This window comes from Physella acuta, unplaced genomic scaffold (genome assembly GCF_028476545.2).
Source record: "Physella acuta isolate Inbredline_101_S28 unplaced genomic scaffold, ASM2847654v3 ptg002202l, whole genome shotgun sequence".
NCBI classification, from domain to species: domain Eukaryota; kingdom Metazoa; phylum Mollusca; class Gastropoda; family Physidae; genus Physella; species Physella acuta.
In genome coordinates this window covers 91,354-117,457 of record NW_026733702.1, presented here as the reverse complement: position 1 = coordinate 117,457, position 26,104 = coordinate 91,354, and the positions used below count along the sequence as shown (strand labels likewise).

At 35.7% G+C, this 26,104-nt stretch overlaps 1 protein-coding gene across 1 annotated transcript; it reads right to left on the bottom strand.

The window, feature by feature from the left end:
- Window positions 1-2,450: 2,450 nt before the first annotated feature.
- Window positions 2,451-25,954, bottom strand: LOC131932543 (multiple epidermal growth factor-like domains protein 6; the record flags this gene model as incomplete). The annotated part of the gene is made up of 12 exons (XM_059289464.1): window positions 25,924-25,954; window positions 25,097-25,288; window positions 23,554-23,703; window positions 22,541-22,741; window positions 21,127-21,261; window positions 20,416-20,544; window positions 16,790-16,843; window positions 16,145-16,279; window positions 15,015-15,149; window positions 5,436-5,570; window positions 3,743-3,880; window positions 2,451-2,600 (listed from the first exon to the last, which is right to left on the bottom strand). Coding segments are annotated over exons 1-12 (1,585 nt in total), but the record flags the coding sequence as incomplete, so codon positions are not given.
- Between the last annotated feature and the right edge of the window lie 150 nt (window positions 25,955-26,104).

Here is a 26,104-nt window from a genome sequence, read left to right as displayed (position 1 = left end):
TATTTTTTATAATCTACTGTAAAGCAACACGATCAACATAAAAAAAAAAATTAACGAAACAAGAAATAATTCAAATAGTTTTCATGATTACATAGAACTGGTTGAGAAACAATTCCCTGGTGTGTCCCAGTATGTAGACCTTGAGATTCGCGATGGGCACTGACGTCGATGTTTTGGTCATGTCATTCGGCGCTACATAAAACACACACTGCTTTAACACATCGTGGACACACATATAGGCGACGGACGTTTGTACAAAGGCAGGTTTATTGAAAGCACGACAAATCTCCAATGGTTTTTTTTTATCCAAAAAGAACAATCTCACACAGAGAAACACGCATGCATACACACACATACACACACATATATAATATATATATATAATATATATATATATATATATATATATATATATATATATATATATATATATATATATATATATTTATTTATTTATTTATTTACTTATTTACTTATTTATTTATATATTTATATTCATATATTATATATATATATATATATATATATATATATATATATATATATATATATATATATATATATATATATTTATTTATTTATTTATTTATTTATTTATTTATTTATTTATTTATTTATTTATTTATTTATTTATATATATTATATATATATTTATTTACAAATATTATATATACATATTATATATATATATACATACATATATATATATATATATATATATATATATATATATATATATATATATATATATATATATATATATATAATATATATATATATATCTTTTTTCTCCAAAAAAACCTCTCACACACACAGAAATACGCATGCACACCCAAAACATTATATATATATATATATATATATATATATATATATATATATATATATATATATATATTTATTTATATATAAATTTATATTTATATATATATAAAATGTATATATATATATATATATATATATATATATATATATATATATATATATATATATATATATATATATATATATATATATATATATATATATATATATATATATATATATAATATATATATATACGCTTATACACATGTTTATGTATGCTTATCCGTGAGCGGATGCTCGTGCGTGTGTTTGTGTGTATGTATGTATTTTCGTGCGTGTGTGTGTATGTGTATGTGTTTGCGTGTGTGTGTGTGTGCTTTAAAACAATAAAAAGCATTCTTATATACAATACAATAAGAAAGAGATCGTTAAAATCGAGAGACAGAATAAAATGAAACAGAACAGAATTTACCTGGGACATCCACCGGTAAAACGTTTTTCATTTTTCTAGACAGATGGAGGAAATGTGTATTAAAATATATTCTATACGGTAATCTATATTTTTTTCTTTTTCTTCGTTTTTAATTCTAGTGTCTGGGGGGATTCCGTTCCATTACAATTCAATATTACTTGTCAAATTGTTATGAGACATATATACCGTTGGCTCACGCTTTTTTTTCCTTTTTTTTTTGCTTTTCTTTTTGGATTTGCTTCCATAGCGTTTGATCCAACCTAGAAAAGCTACAAGTCAGCAGTTGTCTGATTTTGGAGTTTTCTCTATAGTATCTGCCCCCAGATATCGAGCCTCATCTGCCTGGGGGTTGATACTTGAGACTTATCTAATATCTTCTCGGGGAATTTTTTTTACACGGGTCCGATATTAGACCCGTCTTTAAAAAGGGATTAGGTTACTGATAGTTAACTAAACTACGCATCTTATTCAGTCTGATCACATAAGCAAATGTATTGAAATAGACCAGATGAATGGCACGTTAAATTAGTACTTTAAAGAACACTACGAACCTAAATATGAATATAAAGATGACCAGGATTGCAATAAATAATGCGGGTAGCACAAACAACAAATGCATTCCACCAGATGTGTCGTCGGAGCCTTCTGTAAATGGTTTACATCGTGTCATATATAAAACATTGTGAGCATACATTCTTGAACAATACAGGAATGTATATACAAATATGTATTGAAACATAATTAAGAAGAAGTAACTAACGCACGTGTGAACATACTCATATTAAAATATCATTGGGCATAGTATAGTAATGTTAAGTGTGCAAGCAGAGTTTCTTTCAGGCACCATTTCTCTTCCACCCCCCTCCCCTTTACGAAGAATGTCAAGCCCACCCCCCCCCCCCCCACCTCGATCAGATAAAAATTATGTATGTATGCTTTTATACGCCCCCCCCCCCCCGAAAGTTTCAAGTGCCCCTCTCCCCCACGCCCCCACCCCCCGGAGAAAGTCTGCAAGAAACACTATGTTCAAGGTAGAGTGTCTGCCCATGTAAAATGAAGACACATTAAAACTACCATTAATATCAAAGAATATGTTTAGAAAAACCAATCGATTCCTTGTCCTGGATGTTCAAACTTTCTCTTGGCAAGCTCGTCTCGACCACACACTCACCCTCGGCATTTGGGTCATCTGGAAATTTGCTTTTGAGAAGACAATCGCCGGTGATGACGTCACACAGGCGTTTGATCTCAGTAGACTCGGGCACACAATTAGGGTCACATTGTTGTTGGCAGTTGGGCCCGAACGTTGTGTTGCTACACTCTGTGGAAGTTAAAGGGTTACAGTGGTTCCAGTTTAAGGGTTAGAGTATTTCTAAAAGGGTTAAAGTGGTTCTAGTTATCCAAGGGTTAAAGTGTTTCTAAAAGGGTTTAAGTGGTTCTAGTTGCCCAAGGGTTAAAGTGGTTCTAGTAGTCCAAGGGTTAAAGTGGTTCTAGTAGTCCAAGGGTTAAAGTGGTTCTAGTAGTCCAAGGGTTAAATTGGTTCGAGTAGTCCAAGGGTTAAAGTGGTTCTAGTAGACCAAGGGTTAAAGTGCTTCTAGTAGTCCAAGGGTTAAAGTGGTTCTAGTAGTCCAAGGGTTAAAGTGGTTTTAAAATTCATGTTTGTTTCATCTTCACACTTATAGCAATCATAAGCAACTGATTTATTTTAACGAGAGGCAGATTGTACTTTTTGGCTTTATGCAACAAATGTGTCTGCATATCAAACACCCTTATTTGTGTGGACCTATGCTACACATTTGTTTTAATGACATTACAACATAATTGTTTTTTCTCAGGTAGGTTAGGCCATAAACGTCAGTTATGTCAGCACCCCAAAATCATTCAAATCTGTTTAAAGACACAACTGAGTCCACCCAGCCGTGATGGGTACCTGACTCGCATTGGGGAAGTTAAAGTCACCTGAAATATTGCTGACTATATTACGATTTCAAAGGCCTTTGACAAAGAAATGTCGGTTTAATTTAAATTCCCTATTGTTTGAATGTATGGGACGGCGTGGCCGAAGAGGTAGATCGCTCTACTGCTAACCCGAAAGTTCGAATCCGGGTGCAAGTAGTAGAACGTCCGTGAGTCTCATGTTAGGGAAAATAAAGGCGGTTGTGCAAGGTGCTGACCACACCTGCCCTTCTTATGTCTAAAATATGAAATCTATTCCATCTGCCCAATTGATCGCAAGGTCTAAAGAGGATTATATATGGATCAAATGTCCGAATAAGTATTATTACTTAAGTATATGAACATTAAAAAGGCATACAAAATCTGTGTACCTATGGTCCGAATAAGGAATATTACTTTACTGTAGAAAGATGTCCATAGGCATACAACAATAAAAAAATAAACGATAACAATTCATTCCATGATCAATTGCATGAAACTACAAGCTGCAATGTTGCCCCAATTTACCATTTTCACAGAAATCTCCAACCCTTCCGGACACACAATCAAAACATTTCCGTGTTGCTGGATCGCAGGCCCGACGGTCGCAGTTGCTGCTGCATTTCTCTTCTCTGTTGCTCTCGTTCGCCCCAATACTTGATGGGTCTGAGGGCAATGTAGGTGGCTGATAAAACACACGCAGGTACACACGCAAACACAGGAACAGGTTCACACAAACACACATCTATGTATACATATATTTACACACACATGTATATGAATATATATATATATATATATATATATATATCTAATATATAAAGCTCAGTTCTGTATGTAATGCATTTGTATGTCGTTGGAATTGTACGATTTTAAGTGTTAGAAAAATTATCGTGCGCATTTGTCTAAATTTATGAGCTAAAAAATTACCATTGAAAGTGTTGGGAAATAATTTTCATTTTTCAAATTATAGTAATAATTGTCGGCATGTTCATTAAACACAAGTTTTAAAAAAAATATCATCTTTTACAAAAATTCTAATTATGTCTTTATTTAGTCCTATAGCACTTACTTCCCTTTGATAAATTAGGAAAAACACAATTACTTCCCTTTATAAAACAATTGCATTCCGTGAAAATAATTTACTTTTTAATTACTTTGTTTTGGTGTTGGGAAAAAAAATAATTACATAATTAGCGGGGATTGATCAAGTGCAAATGTTGTAGGTATTTTACGGATAAGCTTGGAGTATTAAAATTGTTTATTAAATTGAAACAGGCGCGTTCGTTTAAGTGAGTGCAAAAGACTGTGAATAAGTTGGGGTACTATAGTCGTTCATTAAGCTAAAACAGGTGATTCCGCCCCGGGCGTTTATGTTCGCGTTAGTGTTTTCTTTGTGTTTAGGTGGGTTTGCGTTAGTGGTTGCGTTTTGATTTGGTTCGTTTTTGTTCTTTCTTTTTTCGTTTTTGTTTGTGTTTTTTTTTTTGTTTGGGTTTGTATTTGTGTTTTTGGTTGGTTTTGCGTTTGGATTTGGTTTGTTTTCGTTTGCTTTTTCGTTTTTTTTTTTTTTTTTGTTGGTATTGGTGTTTGTGGTTGGGTTTGTTGTTAGGTTTTTGTTTTCGTTTGCTTTTTTGTTTGTTTTTTCTTTGTGTTTGTATTGGTGTTTGTGGTTGTGGTTGGGTTTGTTGTTAGGTTTTTTGTTTTCGTTTTTATTTGTAATTGTGTTAGCGTTATGTTTGCGTTTTGTTGTTTTGGTTGGTTGTGGTTTGGGTGGGCAATGCCGGGTTTATGATGATTACTAAACACACAGGTAATGGTCTTTAACAGAAAGGTTTTTCACAGAAGCCAGAGCAGGGCCTGGCCGGGACGGCTAGTATATATATATATATATATATATATATATATATATATATATATATATATATATATATATATATATATGAATATATATATATATTTATTTATTTATGTATGTATGTATATATATATATATATATATATATATATATATATATATATATATATATATATATATATATATATATATATATATATATATATATATAGTTCCTAACTATCTGAAACATAAAACTGCATGTTATTTTTTCACCTTGTTTAAACAATTCAAACATGTTTACTTGAGCCAAGAAAACTATTGCCTGGCTTAATTTTCGGGATATATTCACAGCAAACTGTGCATGACGTCTGCATTTCCACCCACCTTTATCGCAGAAGTCGCCCAGACGCCCGACAGGACAGCTTAAACAGACGCCATCTGTCATGTTACACAGCTGGTCGACGCAGTTTTCGCTGCAAGTCTCCGTACAGTTTTTTCCGTAGGAATGTTTCTCACATTCTAAATATAGAAACAACTTCTAGTGGTGCTTTTGGAAAATATAACCTGCACTATATAAATGTGAACTTATTCAATTGGTGCTTTTGGAAAATATAACCTGCACTATATAAATGTGAACAAATTAGAGTTCTGCTTTTGGAAAGTATAACCTGCACTGTTTAAATTTGAATAAATTCAAGTGGTGCTTTTAGAAAATATAACCTGCACTGTATAAATTTGAAAAAATGCAAGTGGTGCTTTTAGAAAATATAACCTGCACTATATAAATGTGAACAAATTCAAGTGGGAACTTTAGAAAAAAATAACCTGCACTATACAAAAGTAAATTTAGAAAAGAGTCGTTTTTGTGTAAGATATAAATGGATGAATAATTAGGCTGAATCTATTCCTTATATTTCCTTAAGTATGTGTAAATGAGATGTATATAGATAGGCCTACACAACAACCAACCAAATTGAGATGTGTAAAAATAGACCTATCCAGAGCACAACAACCTACCCAATAGAGATGTGTATAGATAGGTCTACACAACAACCTACCAAATTGAGATGTGTATAAATACGCCTACACAACAGCCTACCAAATTGAGATATGCATAAATAGACCTACGCAGCAGCCTACCAAATTGAGATGTGCATAAATTGACCTACACAACAACCTACCAAATTAAGATGTGTATAGATAGGCCTACACAACAACCTACCAAATTGAGATGTGTATAAATAGGCTTACACAACAACCTACCAAATTGAGATGTGCATAAATAGACCTACACAACAGCCTACCAAATTGAGATGTGCATAAATAGACCTACACAACAACACACCAAATTGAGATGTGTATAGATAGGCCTACACAACAACCTACCAAAATTGAGATGTTTATAGATAGATCTACACAAAAACCTACCAAATTGAGATGTGTTTAAATAGGCCTACACAACAGCCTACCAAATTGAGATGTGCATAAATAGACCTACACAGCAGCCTACCAAATTGAGATTTGCATAAATAGACCTACACAACAACCTAACAAATTGAGATGTGTATAGATAGGTCTACCCAGAACACAACAACCTACCGAATTGAGATGTGTATAGATAGGCCTACACAACAGCCTACCAAATTGAGATGTGCATAAATAGACCTACACAACAACCTAACAAATTGAGATGTGTATAGATAGGTCTACCCAGAACACAACAACCTACCGAATTGAGATGTGTATAGATAGGCCTACACAACAGCCTACCAAATTGAGATGTGCATAAATAGACCTACACAACAACCTAACAAATTGAGATGTGTATAGATAGGTCTACCCAGAACACAACAACCTACCGAATTGAGATGTGTATAGATAGGCCTACACAACAACCTACCGAATTGAGATGTGTATAGATAGGCCTACACAACAGCCTACCAAATTGAGATGTGTATAGATAGGCCTACCCAGAACACAACAGCCTACCAAATTAAGATGTGTATAGATATCCTACCCAGAACACAACAACCTACCAAATTGAGATGTGTATAGATAGGCCTACCCAGAACACAACAACCTACCAAATTGAGATGTGTATAGATAGGCCTACACAACAGCCTACCAAATTGAGATGTGCATAAATAGACCTACACAGCAGCCTACCAAATTGAGATGTGCATAAATAGACCTACACAGCAACCTACCAAATTGAGATGTGCATAAATAGGCCTACCCAACAACCTACCAAATTGAGATGTGTATAGATAGGCCTACACAACAACCTACCAAATTGAGATGTGTATAGATAGGTCTACCCAGAACACAACAACCTACCGAATTGAGATGTGTATAGATAGGCCTACACAACAGCCTACCAAATTGAGATGTGCATAAATAGACCTACACAACAACCTAACAAATTGAGATGTGTATAGATAGGTCTACCCAGAACACAACAACCTACCGAATTGAGATGTGTATAGATAGGCCTACACAACAGCCTACCAAATTGAGATGTGCATAAATAGACCTACACAACAACCTAACAAATTGAGATGTGTATAGATAGGTCTACCCAGAACACAACAACCTACCGAATTGAGATGTGTATAGATAGGCCTACACAACAACCTACCGAATTGAGATGTGTATAGATAGGCCTACACAACAGCCTACCAAATTGAGATGTGTATAGATAGGCCTACCCAGAACACAACAGCCTACTAAATTAAGATGTGTATAGATATCCTACCCAGAACACAACAACCTACCAAATTGAGATGTGTATAGATAGGCCTACCCAGAACACAACAACCTACCAAATTGAGATGTGTATAGATAGGCCTACACAACAGCCTACCAAATTGAGATGTGCATAAATAGACCTACACAGCAGCCTACCAAATTGAGATGTGCATAAATAGACCTACACAGCAACCTACCAAATTGAGATGTGCATAAATAGGCCTACCCAACAACCTACCAAATTGAGATGTGTATAGATAGGCCTACACAACAACCTACCAAATTGAGATGTGTATAGATAGGTCTACCCAGAACACAACAACCTACCGAATTGAGATGTGTATAGATAGGTCTACACAACAACCTACCAAATTGAGATGTGTATAGATAGGCCTACCCAGAACACAACAACCTATCAAATTGAGATGTGTATAGATAGGCCTACCCAGAACACAAAAACCTACCAAATTGAGATGTGTATAGATAGGCCTACACAACAGCCTACCAAATTGAGATGTGTATAGTTAGGCCTACTCAGAACACAACAGCCTACCAAATTAGGATGTGTATAGATAGGCCGACCCAACAACCTACCAAATTGAGATGTGTATAGATAGACCTACACAGCAACCTACCAAATTGAGATGTGCATAAATAGGCCTACCCAACAACCTACCAAATTGAGATGTGTATAGATAGGCCTACACAACAACCTACCAAATTGAGATGTGTATAGATAGGTCTACCCAGAACACAACAACCTACCGAATTGAGATGTGTATAGATAGGTCTACACAACAACCTACCAAATTGAGATGTGTATAGATAGGCCTACCCAGAACACAACAACCTATCAAATTGAGATGTGTATAGATAGGCCTACCCAGAACACAAAAACCTACCAAATTGAGATGTGTATAGATAGGCCTACACAACAGCCTACCAAATTGAGATGTGTATAGTTAGGCCTACTCAGAACACAACAGCCTACCAAATTAGGATGTGTATAGATAGGCCTACCCAACAACCTACCAAATTGAGATGTGTATAGATAGGCCTACACAGCAACCTACCAAATTGACATGTGTATAGATAGGCCTACACAACAACCTACCAAATTGAGATGTGTATAGTTAGGCCTACTCAGAACACAACAGCCTACCAAATTGAGATGTGTATAGATAGGCCCTCCCAACAACCTACCAAATTGAGATGTGTATAGATAGGCCTACACAACAACCTACCAAATTGAGATGTGCATAAATAGACCTACACAACAACACACCAAATTGAGATGTGTATAGATAGGCCTACACAACAACCTACCAAAATTGAGATGTTTATAGATAGATCTACACAACAGCCTACCAAATTGAGATGTGCATAAATAGACCTACACAGCAGCCTACCAAATTGAGATTTGCATAAATAGACCTACACAACAACCTAACAAATTGAGATGTGTATAGATAGGTCTACCCAGAACACAACAACCTACCGAATTGAGATGTGTATAGATAGGCCTACACAACAGCCTACCAAATTGAGATGTGTATAGATAGGCCTACCCAGAACACAACAGCCTACCAAATTAAGATGTGTATAGATATCATACCCAGAACACAACAACCTACCAAATTGAGATGTGTATAGATAGGCCTACCCAGAACACAACAACCTACCAAATTGAGATGTGTATAGATAGGCCTACACAACAGCCTACCAAATTGAGATGTGCATAAATAGACCTACACAACAGCCTACCAAATTGAGATGTGCATAAATAGACCGACACATCAGCCTACCAAATTGAGATGTGCATAAATAGACCTACACAGCTATCTACCAAATTGAGATGTGCATAAATAGGCCTACCCAACAACCTACCAAATTGAGATGTGTATAGATAGGCCTACACAACAACCTACCAAATTGAGATGTGTATAGATAAGCCTACACAACAACCTACCAAATTGAGATGTGTATAGATAGGCCTACACAACAACCTACCAAATTGCGATGTGCATAAATAGACCTACAGAGCAGCCTACCAAATTGAGATGTGCATAAATAGACCTACACAACAACCTACCAAATTGAGATGTGTATAGATAGGTCTACCCAGAACACAACAACCTACCGAATTGAGATGTGTATAGATAGGTCTACACAACAACCTACCAAATTAAGATGTGTATAGATAGGCCTACCCAGAACACAACAACCTATCAAATTGAGATGTGTATAGATAGGCCTACCCAGAACACAAAAACCTACCAAATTGAGATGTGTATAGATAGGCCTACACAACAGCCTACCAAATTGAGATGTGTATAGTTAGGCCTACTCAGAACACAACAGCCTACCAAATTAGGATGTGTATAGATAGGCCTACCCAACAATCTACCAAATTGAGATGTGTATAGATAGGCCTACACAGCAACCTACCAAATTGAGATGTGTATAGATAGGCCTACACAACAACCTACCAAATTGAGATGTGTATAAATAGGCCTACACAACAGCCTACCAAATTAAGATGTGCATAAATAGACCTACACAACAGCCTACCAAATTGAGATGTGCATAAATAGACCAACACAGCAGCCTACCAAATTGAGATGTGCATAAATAGACCTACACAGCAGCCTACCAAATTGAGATGTGCATAAATAGGCCTACACAACAGCCTACCAAATTGAGATGTGCATAAATAGACCTACACAGCAGCCTACAAAATTGAGATGTGCATAAATAGACCTACACAACAACCTACCAAATTAAGATGTGTATAGATATGCCTACACAACAACCTACCAAATTGAGATGTGCATAAATAGACCTACACAACAACACACCAAATTGAGATTAGTATAGATAGGCCTACACAACAACCTACCAACATTGAGATGTTTATAGATAGATCTACACAAAAACCTACCAAATTGAGATGTGTATAAATAGGCCTACACAACAGCCTACCAAATTGAGATGTGCATAAATAGACCTACACAGCAGCCTACCAAATTGAGATTTGCATAAATAGACCTACACAACAACCTAACAAATTGGGATGTGTATAGATAGGTCTACCCAGAACACAACAACCTACTGAATTGAGATGTGTATAGATAGGCCTACACAACAGCCTACCAAATTGAGATGTGTATAGATAGGCCTACCCAGAACACAACAGCCTACCAAATTAAGATGTGTATAGATATCCTACCCAGAACACAACAACCTATCAAATTGAGATGTGTATAGATAGGCCTACACAACAGCCTACCAAATTGAGATGTGCATAAATAGACCTACACAGCAGCCTACCAAATTGAGATGTGCATAAATAGACCTACACAACAGCCTACCAAATTGAGATGTGCATAAATAGACCTACACAGCAACCTACCAAATTGAGATGTGCATAAATAGGCCTACCCAACAACCTACCAAATTGAGATGTGTATAGATAGGCCTACCCAGAACACAACAACCTACCAAATTGAGATGTGTATAGATAAGCCTACACAACAGCCTACCAAATTGAGATGTGTATAGATAAGCCTACACAACAACCTACCAAATTGAGATGTGTATAGATAGGCCTACATCACAACCTACCAAATTGAGATGTTTATAGATAGGCCTACACAACAACCTACCAAATTGAGATGTGTATAGATAGGCCTACACAACAACCTACCAAATTGAGATGTGTATAGATAGGCCTACACAACAGCCTACCAAATTGAGATGTGTATAGTTAGGCCTACTCAGAACACAACAGCCTACCAAATTAGGATGTGTATAGATAGGCCTACCCAACAACCTACCAAATTGAGATGTGTATAGATAGACCTACACAGCAACCTACCAAATTGAGATGTGCATAAATAGGCCTACCCAACAACCTACCAAATTGAGATGTGTATAGATAGGCCTACACAACAACCTACCAAATTGAGATGTGTATAGATAGGTCTACCCAGAACACAACAACCTACCGAATTGAGATGTGTATAGATAGGTCTACACAACAACCTACCAAATTGAGATGTGTATAGATAGGCCTACCCAGAACACAACAACCTATCAAATTGAGATGTGTATAGATAGGCCTACCCAGAACACAAAAACCTACCAAATTGAGATGTGTATAGATAGGCCTACACAACAGCCTACCAAATTGAGATGTGCATTGTTAGGCCTACTCAGAACACAACAGCCTACCAAATTAGGATGTGTATAGATAGGCCTACCCAACAACCAACCAAATTGAGATGTGTATAGATAGGCCTACACAGCAACCTACCAAATTGACATGTGTATAGATAGGCCTACACAACAACCTACCAAATTGAGATGTGTATAGTTAGGCCTACTCAGAACACAACAGCCTACCAAATTGAGATGTGTATAGATAGGCCCTCCCAACAACCTACCAAATTGAGATGTGTATAGATAGGCCTACACAACAACCTACCAAATTGAGATGTGCATAAATAGACCTACACAACAACACACCAAATTGAGATGTGTATAGATAGGCCTACACAACAACCTACCAAAATTGAGATGTTTATAGATAGATCTACACAACAGCCTACCAAATTGAGATGTGCATAAATAGACCTACACAGCAGCCTACCAAATTGAGATTTGCATAAATAGACCTACACAACAACCTAACAAATTGAGATGTGTATAGATAGGTCTACCCAGAACACAACAATCTACCGAATTGAGATGTGTATAGATAGGCCTACACAACAGCCTACCAAATTGAGATGTGTATAGATAGGCCTACCCAGAACACAACAGCCTACCAAATTAAGATGTGTATAGATATCATACCCAGAACACAACAACCTACCAAATTGAGATGTGTATAGATAGGCCTACCCAGAACACAACAACCTACCAAATTGAGATGTGTATAGATAGGCCTACACAACAGCCTACCAAATTGAGATGTGCATAAATAGACCTACACAACAGCCTACCAAATTGAGATGTGCATAAATAGACCGACACATCAGCCTACCAAATTGAGATGTGCATAAATAGACCTACACAGCTATCTACCAAATTGAGATGTGCATAAATAGGCCTACCCAACAACCTACCAAATTGAGATGTGTATAGATAGGCCTACACAACAACCTACCAAATTGAGATGTGTATAGATAAGCCTACACAACAACCTACCAAATTGAGATGTGTATAGATAGGCCTACACAACAACCTACCAAATTGCGATGTGCATAAATAGACCTACAGAGCAGCCTACCAAATTGAGATGTGCATAAATAGACCTACACAACAACCTACCAAATTGAGATGTGTATAGATAGGTCTACCCAGAACACAACAACCTACCGAATTGAGATGTGTATAGATAGGTCTACACAACAACCTACCAAATTAAGATGTGTATAGATAGGCCTACCCAGAACACAACAACCTATCAAATTGAGATGTGTATAGATAGGCCTACCCAGAACACAAAAACCTACCAAATTGAGATGTGTATAGATAGGCCTACACAACAGCCTACCAAATTGAGATGTGTATAGTTAGGCCTACTCAGAACACAACAGCCTACCAAATTAGGATGTGTATAGATAGGCCTACCCAACAATCTACCAAATTGAGATGTGTATAGATAGGCCTACACAGCAACCTACCAAATTGAGATGTGTATAGATAGGCCTACACAACAACCTACCAAATTGAGATGTGTATAAATAGGCCTACACAACAGCCTACCAAATTAAGATGTGCATAAATAGACCTACACAACAGCCTACCAAATTGAGATGTGCATAAATAGACCAACACAGCAGCCTACCAAAGTGAGATGTGCATAAATAGACCTACACAGCAGCCTACCAAATTGAGATGTGCATAAATAGGCCTACACAACAGCCTACCAAATTGAGATGTGCATAAATAGACCTACACAGCAGCCTACAAAATTGAGATGTGCATAAATAGACCTACACAACAACCTACCAAATTAAGATGTGTATAGATATGCCTACACAACAACCTACCAAATTGAGATGTGCATAAATAGACCTACACAACAACACACCAAATTGAGATTAGTATAGATAGGCCTACACAACAACCTACTAACATTGAGATGTTTATAGATAGATCTACACAAAAACCTACCAAATTGAGATGTGTATAAATAGGCCTACACAACAGCCTACCAAATTGAGATGTGCATAAATAGACCTACACAGCAGCCTACCAAATTGAGATTTGCATAAATAGACCTACACAACAACCTAACAAATTGGGATGTGTATAGATAGGTCTACCCAGAACACAACAACCTACTGAATTGAGATGTGTATAGATAGGCCTACACAACAGCCTACCAAATTGAGATGTGTATAGATAGGCCTACCCAGAACACAACAGCCTACCAAATTAAGATGTGTATAGATATCCTACCCAGAACACAACAACCTACCAAATTGAGATGTGTATAGATAGGCCTACACAACAGCCTACCAAATTGAGATGTGCATAAATAGACCTACACAGCAGCCTACCAAATTGAGATGTGCATAAATAGACCTACACAACAGCCTACCAAATTGAGTTGTGGATAAATAGACCTACACAGCAACCTACCAAATTGAGATGTGCATAAATAGGCCTACCCAACAACCTACCAAATTGAGATGTGTATAGATAGGCCTACCCAGAACACAACAACCTACCAAATTGAGATGTGTATAGATAAGCCTACACAACAGCCTACCAAATTGAGATGTGTATAGATAAGCCTACACAACAACCTACCAAATTGAGATGTGTATAGATAGGCCTACATCACAACCTACCAAATTGAGATGTTTATAGATAGGCCTACACAACAACCTACCAAATTGAGATGTGTATAGATAGGCCTACACAACAACCTACCAAATTGAGATGTGTATAGATAGGCCTACCCAGAACACAACGGCCTACCAAATTGAGATGTGTATAGATAGGCCTACACAACAACCTACCAAACTGAGATGTGTATAGATAGGCCTACACAACAGCCTACCAAATTGAGATGTGTATAGATAGGCCTACCCAGAACACAACAACCTACCCAATTGAGATGTGTATAGATAGGCCTACCCAGAACACAACAACCTACCCAATTGAGATGTGTATAGATAGGCCTACACAACAACCTACCAAATTCACAGAACTCCCCGTGCCTGCCCTTTGGACATTCCATGCATGTACCGTCCACGTTGTTACAGTAACTGTAGGTGCAGTTAGGGCTACACGGTAACACACAATTTGGGCCGTAAAACTGTACCCCGCACCCTGTTCAATAAACACAAGTAATTGTTGTTTCTTAAAATATAACGCATCGCCTGTCCCATAAATACAATTAAGTATTGTTTTAAAAATATAAAGCATCGCCTGTGAACTTAATTACAATTAAGTATTGTTTTAAAAATATAAAGCATCGCCTGTGAACTTAATTACAATTAAGTATTGTTTTAAAAATATAAAGCATCGCCTGTGAACTTAATTACAATTAAGTATTGTTTTAAAAATATAAAGCATCGCCTGTGAACTTAATTACAATTAAGTATTGTTTTAAAAATATAAAGCATCGCCTGTGAACTTAATTACAATTAAGTATTGTTTTAAAAATATAAAGCATCGCCTGTGAACTTAATTACAATTAAGTATTGTTTTAAAAATATAAAGCATCGCCTGTGAACTTAATTACAATTAAGTATTGTTTTAAAAATCTAAAGCATCGCCTGTGAACTTAATTACAATTAAGTATTGTTTTAAAAATATAAAGCATCGCCTGTCCCATAAATACAATTAAGTATTGTTTTAAAAATATAAAGCATCGCCTGTGAACTTAATTACAATTAAGTATTGTTTTAAAAATATAAAGCATCGCCTGTGAACTTAATTACAATTAAGTATTGTTTTAAAAATATAACGCATCGTTTGTGAACATAAACGCAATTAATTATTGTATTTAAAATACGACGCATTGTCAGCGAACCTAAGCACAAATAAGTGCTGTTTTACAAATGGAACACGTATTAATACGATCAAATTATCACTTTAAAAGTATAAACCTATTTTTTTAACGTATTTAAAAATGTAAAAAAATATATTAACAGTGCCACCGATTTATTTTACAAAGAACAGTTATAGCAAAATAATATCTGTTGATGTATAAGCGGCTAATATCAGAGCTCCAGTGTTGAAAATGTCCTAAACTCTTATGTTTCAAATTTTCCTCAAACTTTAAGAATAGATTCGTCAATAATAAAAAAAAACAAATTTACCCTGTTCACAGTAGTCTCCCCGCCATCCAGGGGGACAACTCAAACACCGGCCTGTGATACTGTCACAGGTCTGATTATCACATTTGACGCTGCAGTTCAAGTCACATTCCTGGCCGTAGGTTCCATGTTCGCAGTCTATAAATAGGTTTCAACAATCTTGAGACAGTCTAAAAGTATGTTTAAACACATTTTGAGAAAAGTCAAAAAATATGTTTATCAAATTTCGAAACAGATCTAAAATGTGTCAAAGCAGTTTATATAATCTTAAGACCGTCTAAAGATATGTTTAAACACACTTGGAGAAAGTCAAAAAATGTGTTTATCAAATTTCGAAACAGTAAGTTCTTAAATGTATTTATAAACATCATCTTGAGACCGCCTATAGATAATGTTTAAACAGATTTTGATACAGTCAAAACATATGTTAGAAAATCACGAAACAGTCTAAACACCTATAATAGTTATATATTTTTACCTTAATGTAATAATATTTTGGTATCAAACCGATATATTAAAACTTACTAATAATAATAATACTGTTAAGGGTATGCAATGAAAACTAATGACGGCATAAGAAATGTTACAGAAGTTTACAAAAAACAGTAGGAGATTAGTTGATGCTATCTTCAGTGATCGGACACCTACCTATAATAAACGGGTTGGCAATGTACGGGAGATCCATGTATCTATGTTGAGGATCTAAAATGTTGGATGATAAATTCATGTATACAAATTAGAGCAAATTGACAGTGTAGGTCTGGCAGTAAAGTAAGCTTTTGCCCTACCCCGGTACATTTAGGGATAGTTTTGTTAGTTCCTCTACCCCGGTACATTTAGTGATAGTTTTGTTAGTTCTTCTACCTCGGCACATTTAGGGATAGTTTTGTTAGTTCCTCTACCTCGGTACAGTTAAGGATAGTTTTGTTAGTTCTTCTACCTCGGTACAGTTAAGGATAGTTTTGTTAGTTCTTCTACCTCGGTACAGTTAAGGATAGTTTTGTTAGTTCCTCTACCTCGGTACAGTTAAGGATAGTTTTGTTAGTTCTTCTACCTCGGCACATTTAGGGATAGTTTTGTTAGTTCTTCTACCTCGGCACATTTAGTGATAGTTTTGTTAGTTCTTCTACCTCGGCACATTTAGGGATAGTTTTGTTAGTTCCTCTACCTCGGTACAGTTAAGGATAGTTTTGTTAGTTCCCCTACCTCGGTACATTTAGGGATAGTTTTGTTAGTTCCTCTACCTCGGTACAGTTAAGATTAGTTTTGTTAGTTCTTCTACCTCGGCACATTTAGGGATAGTTTTGTTAGTTCTTCTACCTCGGCACATTTAGGGATAGTTATTGTTAGTTCTTCTACCTCGGCACATTTAGGGATAGTTTTGTTAGTTCCTCTACCACGGTACATTTAGGGATAGTTTTGTTAGTTCTTCTACCTCGGTACATTTAGGGATAGTTTTGTTAGTTCTTCTACCTCGGTACATTTAGGTATAGTTTTGTTAGTTCCTCTACCTTGGTACATTTAGGGATAGTTTTGTTAGTTCCTCTGCCTCGGTACATGTATGGATAGTTTTGTTAGTACCTCTACCTTGGTACATTTAGGGATAGTTTTGTTAGTTCCTCTACCCCAGTACATTTAGGGATAGTTTTGTTAGTTCCTCTACCCCAGTACATTTAGGGATAGTTTTGTTAGTTCCTCTACCACGGTACATTTAGGGATAGTTTTGTTAGTTCCTCTACCCCGGTACATTTAGGGATAGTTTTGTTAGTTCTTCTACCTCGGTACATTTAGGGATAGTTTTGTTAGTTCCTCAACCTCGATACATTTAGGAATAGTTTTGTTAGTTCTTCTACCTCGGTACATTTAGGGATAGTTTTTATAGTTCCTTTACCTCGGTATGTTTATGGATAGTTTTGTTAGTTCTTCTACCTCGGTACATTTATGGATAGTTTTGTTAATTCCTCTACCTCGGTACATTTTGGGATAGTTTTGTTAGTTCCTCTACCTCGGTACAATTAGGGATAGTTTTGTTAGTTCCTCTACCTTGGTACATTTAGGGATAGTTTTGTTAGTTCTTCTACCTCGGTACATTTATGGATAGTTTTGTTAATTCCTCTACCTCGGTACATTTTGGGATAGTTTTGTTAGTTCCTCTACCTCGGTACAATTAGGGATAGTTTTGTTAGTTCCTCTACCTCGGTACAGTTAAGGATAGTTTTGTTAGTTCCTCTACCTCGGTACATTTAGGGATAGTTTTGTTAGTTCCTCTACCTCGGTACAGTTAAAGATAGTTTGTTAGTTCTTCTACCTCGGCACATTTAGGGATAGTTTTGTTAGTTCTTCTACCTCGGCACATTTAGGGATAGTTTTGTTAGTCCTTCTACCTCGGCACATTTAGGGATAGTTTTGTTAGTTCTTCTACCTCGGCACTTTTAGGGATAGTTTTGTTAGTTCCTCTACCACGGTACATTTAGGGATAGTTTTGTTAATTCCTCTACCACGGTACATTTAGGTATAGTTTTGTTAGTTCTTTTACCTCGGTATAGTTAGGGATAGTTTTGTTAGTTCCTCTACCACGGTACATGTATGGATAGTTTTGTTAGTTCCTATACCTCGGTACGTTTAGGGATAGTTTTGTTAGTTCCTCTACCTCGGTTCTTTTATTGATAGTTTTGTTAGTTCCCCTACCTTGGAACATTTAGGGATTGTTTTGTTAGTTCTTCTACCTCGGTACATTTAGAGCGAAATTTGTTAGTTCCTCTAGATCGGTACATTTAGGGATAGTTTTGTTAGTTCCTCTACCTCGGTATATTTAGGGATAGTTTTGTTAGTTCTTCTACCCCGGTACATTTAGGGAAAGTTTTGTAATTTCTTCTACCTCGGTACATTTAGGGATAGTTTTGTTAGTTCCTCTACCTTGGTAGATTTAGGGATAGTTTTGTTAGTTCTTCTACCCCGGTACATTTAGGGAAAGTTTTGTAATTTCTTCTACCTCGGTACATTTAGGGATAGTTTTGTTAGTTCCTCTACCTCGGTATATTTAGGGATAGTTTTGTTAGTTCTTCTACCCCGGTACATTTAGGGAAAGTTTTGTAATTTCTTCTACCTCGGTACATTTAGGGATAGTTTTGTTAGTTCCTCTACCTTGGTAGATTTAGGGATAGTTTTGTTAGTTCCTCTACCTTGGTCAGTTATGCGCCCACGCTCCTAAAAGGTCCCTAACATGAGTACCTGTGTATTTGGACTAGAATTCAAACCCGACACTTAAGACTGTGTAGTTTTCTCTACTGCCAGGCCACAGGGCTTCAAAATCATGCATGAGAGTGTTATAATGTTGAAAGGTGGGTTAATTTATGAACTGAGTTACAAAGCGAGATGGTACATTAATGAGTGAAAATGTAGCAAGTTAGAATAAAACCTATATATATATATATATATATATATGTTCATCAGCCAATGCAAAGTTTTGGTACATTTCTAATTGTATAGAGTGTATACCTATCAAAACACAGCAATTTAACTGATACTAAATAATTATCATATTCTCAGTTCTTAACTAATTTATGCTAATGCTGGTAGGTCAATTTACAATCACACGTGTGTACATGAATCAATGTCAATGTCAATGTCAATGTCAATGTCAATGTCAATGTCAATGTCAATGTCAATGTCAATGTCAATGTCAATGTCAATGTCAATGTCAATGTCAATGTCAATGTCAATGTCAATGTCAATGTCAATGTCAATATCAATGTCAATGTCAATGTCAATGTCAATGTCAATGTCAATGTCAATGTCAATGTCAATGTCAATGTCAATGTCAATGTCTATGTCTATGTCTATGTCTATGTCTATGTCAATGTCTATGCCTAAGCCTATGTCTATGTCTATGCCTATGCCTATGTCTATGTAATGTCTATGTAATGTCTATGTCTACGTCTACTTCTAATGTCTAATGTCTAATGTCTATATCTATCTCTGTTATCTATCTCTATATTCTAACTCTATCCTTATCATTACCATTATCCCTATCCCTTTCTCAAACCGACGGTTCTCCCTAATACCTATACCTCTTACCATACCAACAAAAATTCCAACTGTATCCGATAGTCAAACCGTTCATGACGTTTAAATCTCTATGACAAACAATGAATAATGCCAAGCGTAGGTACGTACTTAATTACGCGCGTACGAACGCTTGTCTTGTATATAAGAGATTGCCATTGTTCTACAATGGAAACCACGGAGCCAAATGTCTGGACCCTATACGTTACCGTTTTCGCAAAACCTAGGTGTGGATGTGCACTCGACGCAAGAGCTCTCGACGTTGTGACACAAGTCCGTGCCGCAATCACTCAGGCACTTAGTGGCACATCCTTGGTTGAAATAGCGACTGGAGCAGACTAAAACATGTACAGACGGATCATCTCTTACACATTGAGCAATATTACACTTATCAAAATGCAGTTGAGTAAGGAGAGTTTAGTGCTGCATGCACTTTTGGATTAACTTTCCTATCTCATGCATATATAATATATATATATATATATATATATATATATATATATATATATATACATATATATATATATATATACATATATATATATATATATATATATATATATATGTATGTATATATATATATATATATATAAACATATATATATAAATATACATTTATTTATATGCACATAAGAATATATGTATATTATATATATATATATATATATATATATATATATATATATATATATATATATATATATATATATATATATATATATATATATATAATATATATATATATATATATATATATATATATATATATATATATATATATATATATATATATAACAAAATAAACAAAAAATTAACTAGACAATTTAAACTCCTTTCAATGTCTTAAACGTCAGATAATTATATTTCAATTGCCATAAAATCCCCTTGTAATTTTACAACAGTATACAAATACTACTCACGATATTTACATTCCCTCAATCCCGCTTTACAGGGCATGTTACACACGTTAAGACCATCACAATCTTTTTTCTGAAACGGGCAAGAACAGACGTGCTCACACTCCAGGCCAAAATGAAAGCTGTCACATTTGGTCTCTGTTGTGGTAGACAAACAAGCAAGCTGAATGGCAAATATCTGACCATTGTCAGCAACACACACGGCTCATAACTATTTGAATTCTGATTGTGGTGTTTATTAATCATCTTTTTTTTTCTACAAGCTTTTAGTTAACTTTTTTCCTTTGTCTGTCGTCATAGATCAAAACGGGGGAGCGAAATTTCAGGCACTTTTAACCGACAGATTCGTTTCAAAGTTGTTGTGTTTGTCAAAACTTGAAGACGATGCAATAAGACATTAAATTGATCTTAATTGGAATTCATTTTTTAATGAATAAATTAAAATGTTCTGAAATTAGTAGGCTGCTCACTACTACAATTCCGCACTATTATACGCACTATATATATTTATTTAATTATTAGTGTATTATTATATACGTAAAGAAAATCATTTATTAAAATTCTTGCATTTAAAACAAATGAAATTGCCAAAAAAATTTTAAAAAAAACGGCCTGTCCAACTTAGATATTCATTGTGCAGTTTTCTGTCTAACCCTTATCGCAATAAATAACTATAAAGAAATTGTAGTACACTATACTATTTATTAGATATGATTACCTTTAATAAAATTTAGAAATGGCCTTTGATTTTCTGTATTGTTATTAAAAAAATAGTGCATTATCATAGAATTTTTAAATCGTTTTTTATTTGTTTTATTTTAGTTATTGAAATATTTGTATTATCTTTTTGTTATTCTCTGATTTATTATTTAAAATTCTGCATTTACAAACATATATTGTAGACACCGCAATTTTCACAGCATAACTCCAACAATTAGCGTATTAAACATACTCATTACACAAGAACTAAAACTCTAACCCCAACAATAATCGCATTAAACACACTCATCACAAATAAACCAAAACCCTAATCCCAACAATAAGTGTATTAAACAAACATCACACAAGAACCAAAACCATAACTCATCAATAAGCGTATTAAACACACTCACAACTCAAGAACCAAAACCATAACCCCAACAATAAGCGAATTAAACAAACATCACAAAAGAACAACTGTTACAGTGGCGTAGGCAGGTGGGGTTAGGGGGGGTCATAACCCCCCACCCCCATAGACCCCTCGGTATATATATATATAAAGTATGAGGGGGGTGCAAATTGAAAGTTTGAGGGGGGTGCAAATCGAAAGTTTGACGGGGTGGGGTGCAAATCGAAAGTTTGTCCCCAGGTAAAAATTGGAACCCCCCCCCCCCCCCCTTGAGACGATCCTGGCTACGCCACTGAACTGTGAACACACCTCCGATAACCTCCACTTCACAAAACGGAAACATCTCGCCATTGCCAACATTGATTTCTATGGCCGACACGAGTGCTAGGATATCGAGAGCATTGGTTACCCACACTCGCCCGTACTGGGTGAAACGACTGTCTAAATCCTGCGCCCAGCTCGAATTCTCAGCAAACCTATAGCTTATTTCAAACGTCACTTTAGCGTTCGCTGCATTGATCAAATGAAACGTACAATTACTGGTTGTGATACGATGATTTTTTTTTCCCGATATTTTATTCATGGGAGCGTGAGGGGGTGAGAGGGGAGGGTTTAAATTTATTGGGGGGGGTGGTGGTGGAGTGTGTTTAAAGTATATATTTACTTTATATAATGTCCAGTTTCTTCGGAGGGGTCGAGAGTCCTTAAACTTGTTTGCGGGGGGGGGGGGGGGTTAAGGGGGGCTATACCTCTTTCACCCCCCTCCCACATTAATATATGTCTCTGAAGACCTCTGTTCAATTATGTACATTAGGAAAGGTATATACAGAAACTCTCAGTTAAGGGAGAAAATTATGTATATATTAGAAAATCTCATCTGTGATGAGATTTTAGAAAATCTCATCTTTATTGATGCATGTGATGAGATTTTAGAAAATCTCATCTTTATTGATGCATAAGATGAGATTTTAGAAAATCTCATTTTTATTGATGCATGTGATGAGATTTTAGAAAATCTCATCTTTATTGATGCATGTGATGAGATTTTAGAAAATCTCATCTTTATTGATGCATGTGATGAGATTTTAGAAAATCTCATCTTTATTGATGCATGTGATGAGATTTTCTAAAATCTCATCTTTATTGATGCATGTGATGAGATTTCGTATAAACAATAGCTAAATATGTTCCCTGTGAAGGACCAGTTTCTGTCTAATAAAATAGAAATCTAAACTTTTTGGCTGCGAATGAAGTAATGTTTTGAAACATGTTCTATTTTACTGTAAAGAACTATATTTTGTATAATAAAAAGAATATCTCACCATCGTTGGTGTGGATGATGATGTTATTTATATAAGACGGTCTAGCGAAGGAACCTCTCCAGTCACTAGAGTTAAAACAATTGGAGTTGCTTGTATTCCCATCCACTGTGATGGCGTCTGTGCTCAGCTGTTTTAGAGCCAGGTTTCTTCCTATGGTCAGCACATATGGAATATACAAGTTCCAGAGATTAGGTTTGGATTGAAATGAAGATCATAGTTAAGTTTAACTTTAAATTTTTAAATTATTATAAGGATATTATAATGCAAATTCACAATGTTTGTTTTCATAAGTGGAAAAGGTAGTACGAAAAGAAAGCCAAACACATGAAAAGGAAAATGTAAGCTAAATGTTAATGTCATATTTAATAAGAGACCTAAAATAAAAATTTCGACTGAATTAAAGTAGGCTATCGCTTGACCTACTTTTACGGTAATGATGGCCGCAGAGAACGAAGATATCAGGTTTCCGTTTTCATTTTTCAACATTTTTCATGGTTATTTCTAACATATTTTTAATCGTTATTTTTGCGTGCTATTCAGCGAGACCTATCTTGTTTTAACAATTGGTGATTAGTCTTTGATGTGGACTAGCCTTTTATACATATCTTTTTGTCAAATAGCTGAGAATATCCAGCAGAACATAAAGGGAATAAAAACATTGATTTCTGTATTTAATACTATTTTGACAACGCACAAACATTATGACATGTAGGAAATTGTATATTACGCCTTACTAAACTAATCGCATTAATTTAAAAAATTCATCAGGATAAACAAAAAAAAACTCATTAAAATTTTAATTTGATCGAGTCAACAGCCAACCAAGACAGCCCTTTAGGCCTGCAGTGTGTTAGAATGGGAAGAATGTAGGCAGAACGGTCAATCGCGTCCAGTGGCGTAGGCAGGGGGGGGGGGTTAGGGGGGGTTCATAACCCCCCCCCCCCCATAGACCCCTTGGTATATAGAAAAAGTATGAGGGGGGTGCAAATCGAAAGTTTGAGGGGGGGGGGGGTGCAAATCGAAAGTTTGTCCCCGGGTAAAAATTGGAACCCCCCCCCCTTGAGACGATCCTGGCTACGCCACTGATCTCGCGTCACAACAACATTCCTTAAAAACTAACCCACCTAACAGTCATAAAATCGTAGCCATTTTTTTTAAATCAAGTTCTAAGCTACCGAAGACAAATGTTAATTATTAAAATTGGTATCAACTTAAAGGTAAATGCATGTAGTTTTCAATTGTTTAATTCATCTTGAACAATAATCCTAGGCAGCACCCTGGATAAAAGCAGTAAAAGAAACCCCTATGCAGTGTTTCTTCCAGACTTTTTTCTACGGGGGGGGGGGGCACTTGAAATTTGGGGGGGGGGGGGGGGCGGTAAACTTTCTTCGGTGTTGCGGACACTGTTAAAAGTATATATTTTCTATATACATTATATAAATTTCATTCCGTTCGGGGGGAGGGGGGGCGGTAAGAAACTGGAAGAAACTCTGCCCCTATGTCAATCACTAGTTAAAATGTGAACGAAACACCAGTGACAGACCTCGACTGAAATACATCCTGCAGCCAATCTGGTCAAACGTGGATGAAAGCACCCGTCGCCGTATATCCAAGAATGGCTGGCAATAGAAATCAAACACGTTTCTATCAAGGTGGGAGAGGTAATAACTTTCGCATTCAAGAGGATCCCCAACGTCGGCTTTGAAATAGATGCTTATAGTACTTGGGAATTCATCTGAATTTTAAAAAATAGAATGGATTTATTATTTAGAAAAACAACAACTAGGATTCAAGATTATAAAAACCTCGTAGTTCAGAAAATAAAAATTGTCTTACAGTTTGTCGTTATGTCTGTGTGTTTGTGTCACAGTGTCTTCCTGTGAACGCTATAACTTTTTCAGTTATTTTAACGAAATTATAAACGTAAGTATTATATTAAATTTGTAGTTATGTAACATATTTGGAATTGACAGCACTTAAATAAAATTAAGAACTTAAAATCTACTTTTGAATACCTCTTTCAAAACTAAATCGGGCCCACGAAAAGTGAGTCAGATCAAAATGGTGTGTTACTAGACGAGCGAAGTCACACGCACTCAAATCAACAAATACATTTGGGTTTAGAGACCTAAAGTAATCCACTGTTGAAAAATAATCATTCATGTATACATGAAATAGTAAAATTAATATTACAAACGAAATGTTATTATGGCTTAGATCATTGTTCTACATAATCAATAATCTAGCTATCACATCTAAGGCAATGTTCTGTACTGTCATCATCGTTTTCTGTTTTAAATATACACAGATCTATTTCAGTTAACATTCATTCTGAGGTAGATGACAAGATTTTTATGTTTTGTAATTCACATTCATCATTGTTTCCCTTCAGTAGACACATGGGGTAGATGAAGTGGAGGTCACCTGTTTTCAATAACCTCGGAACAAGGGGATAATGTGGTCAGCTTCATGCCCAGCCGCATTTATTCAACTAATAGGAGTCAGGTACCCATTTAAGCTGGGTGGACTCAGAGACGTCATACAGACTCGA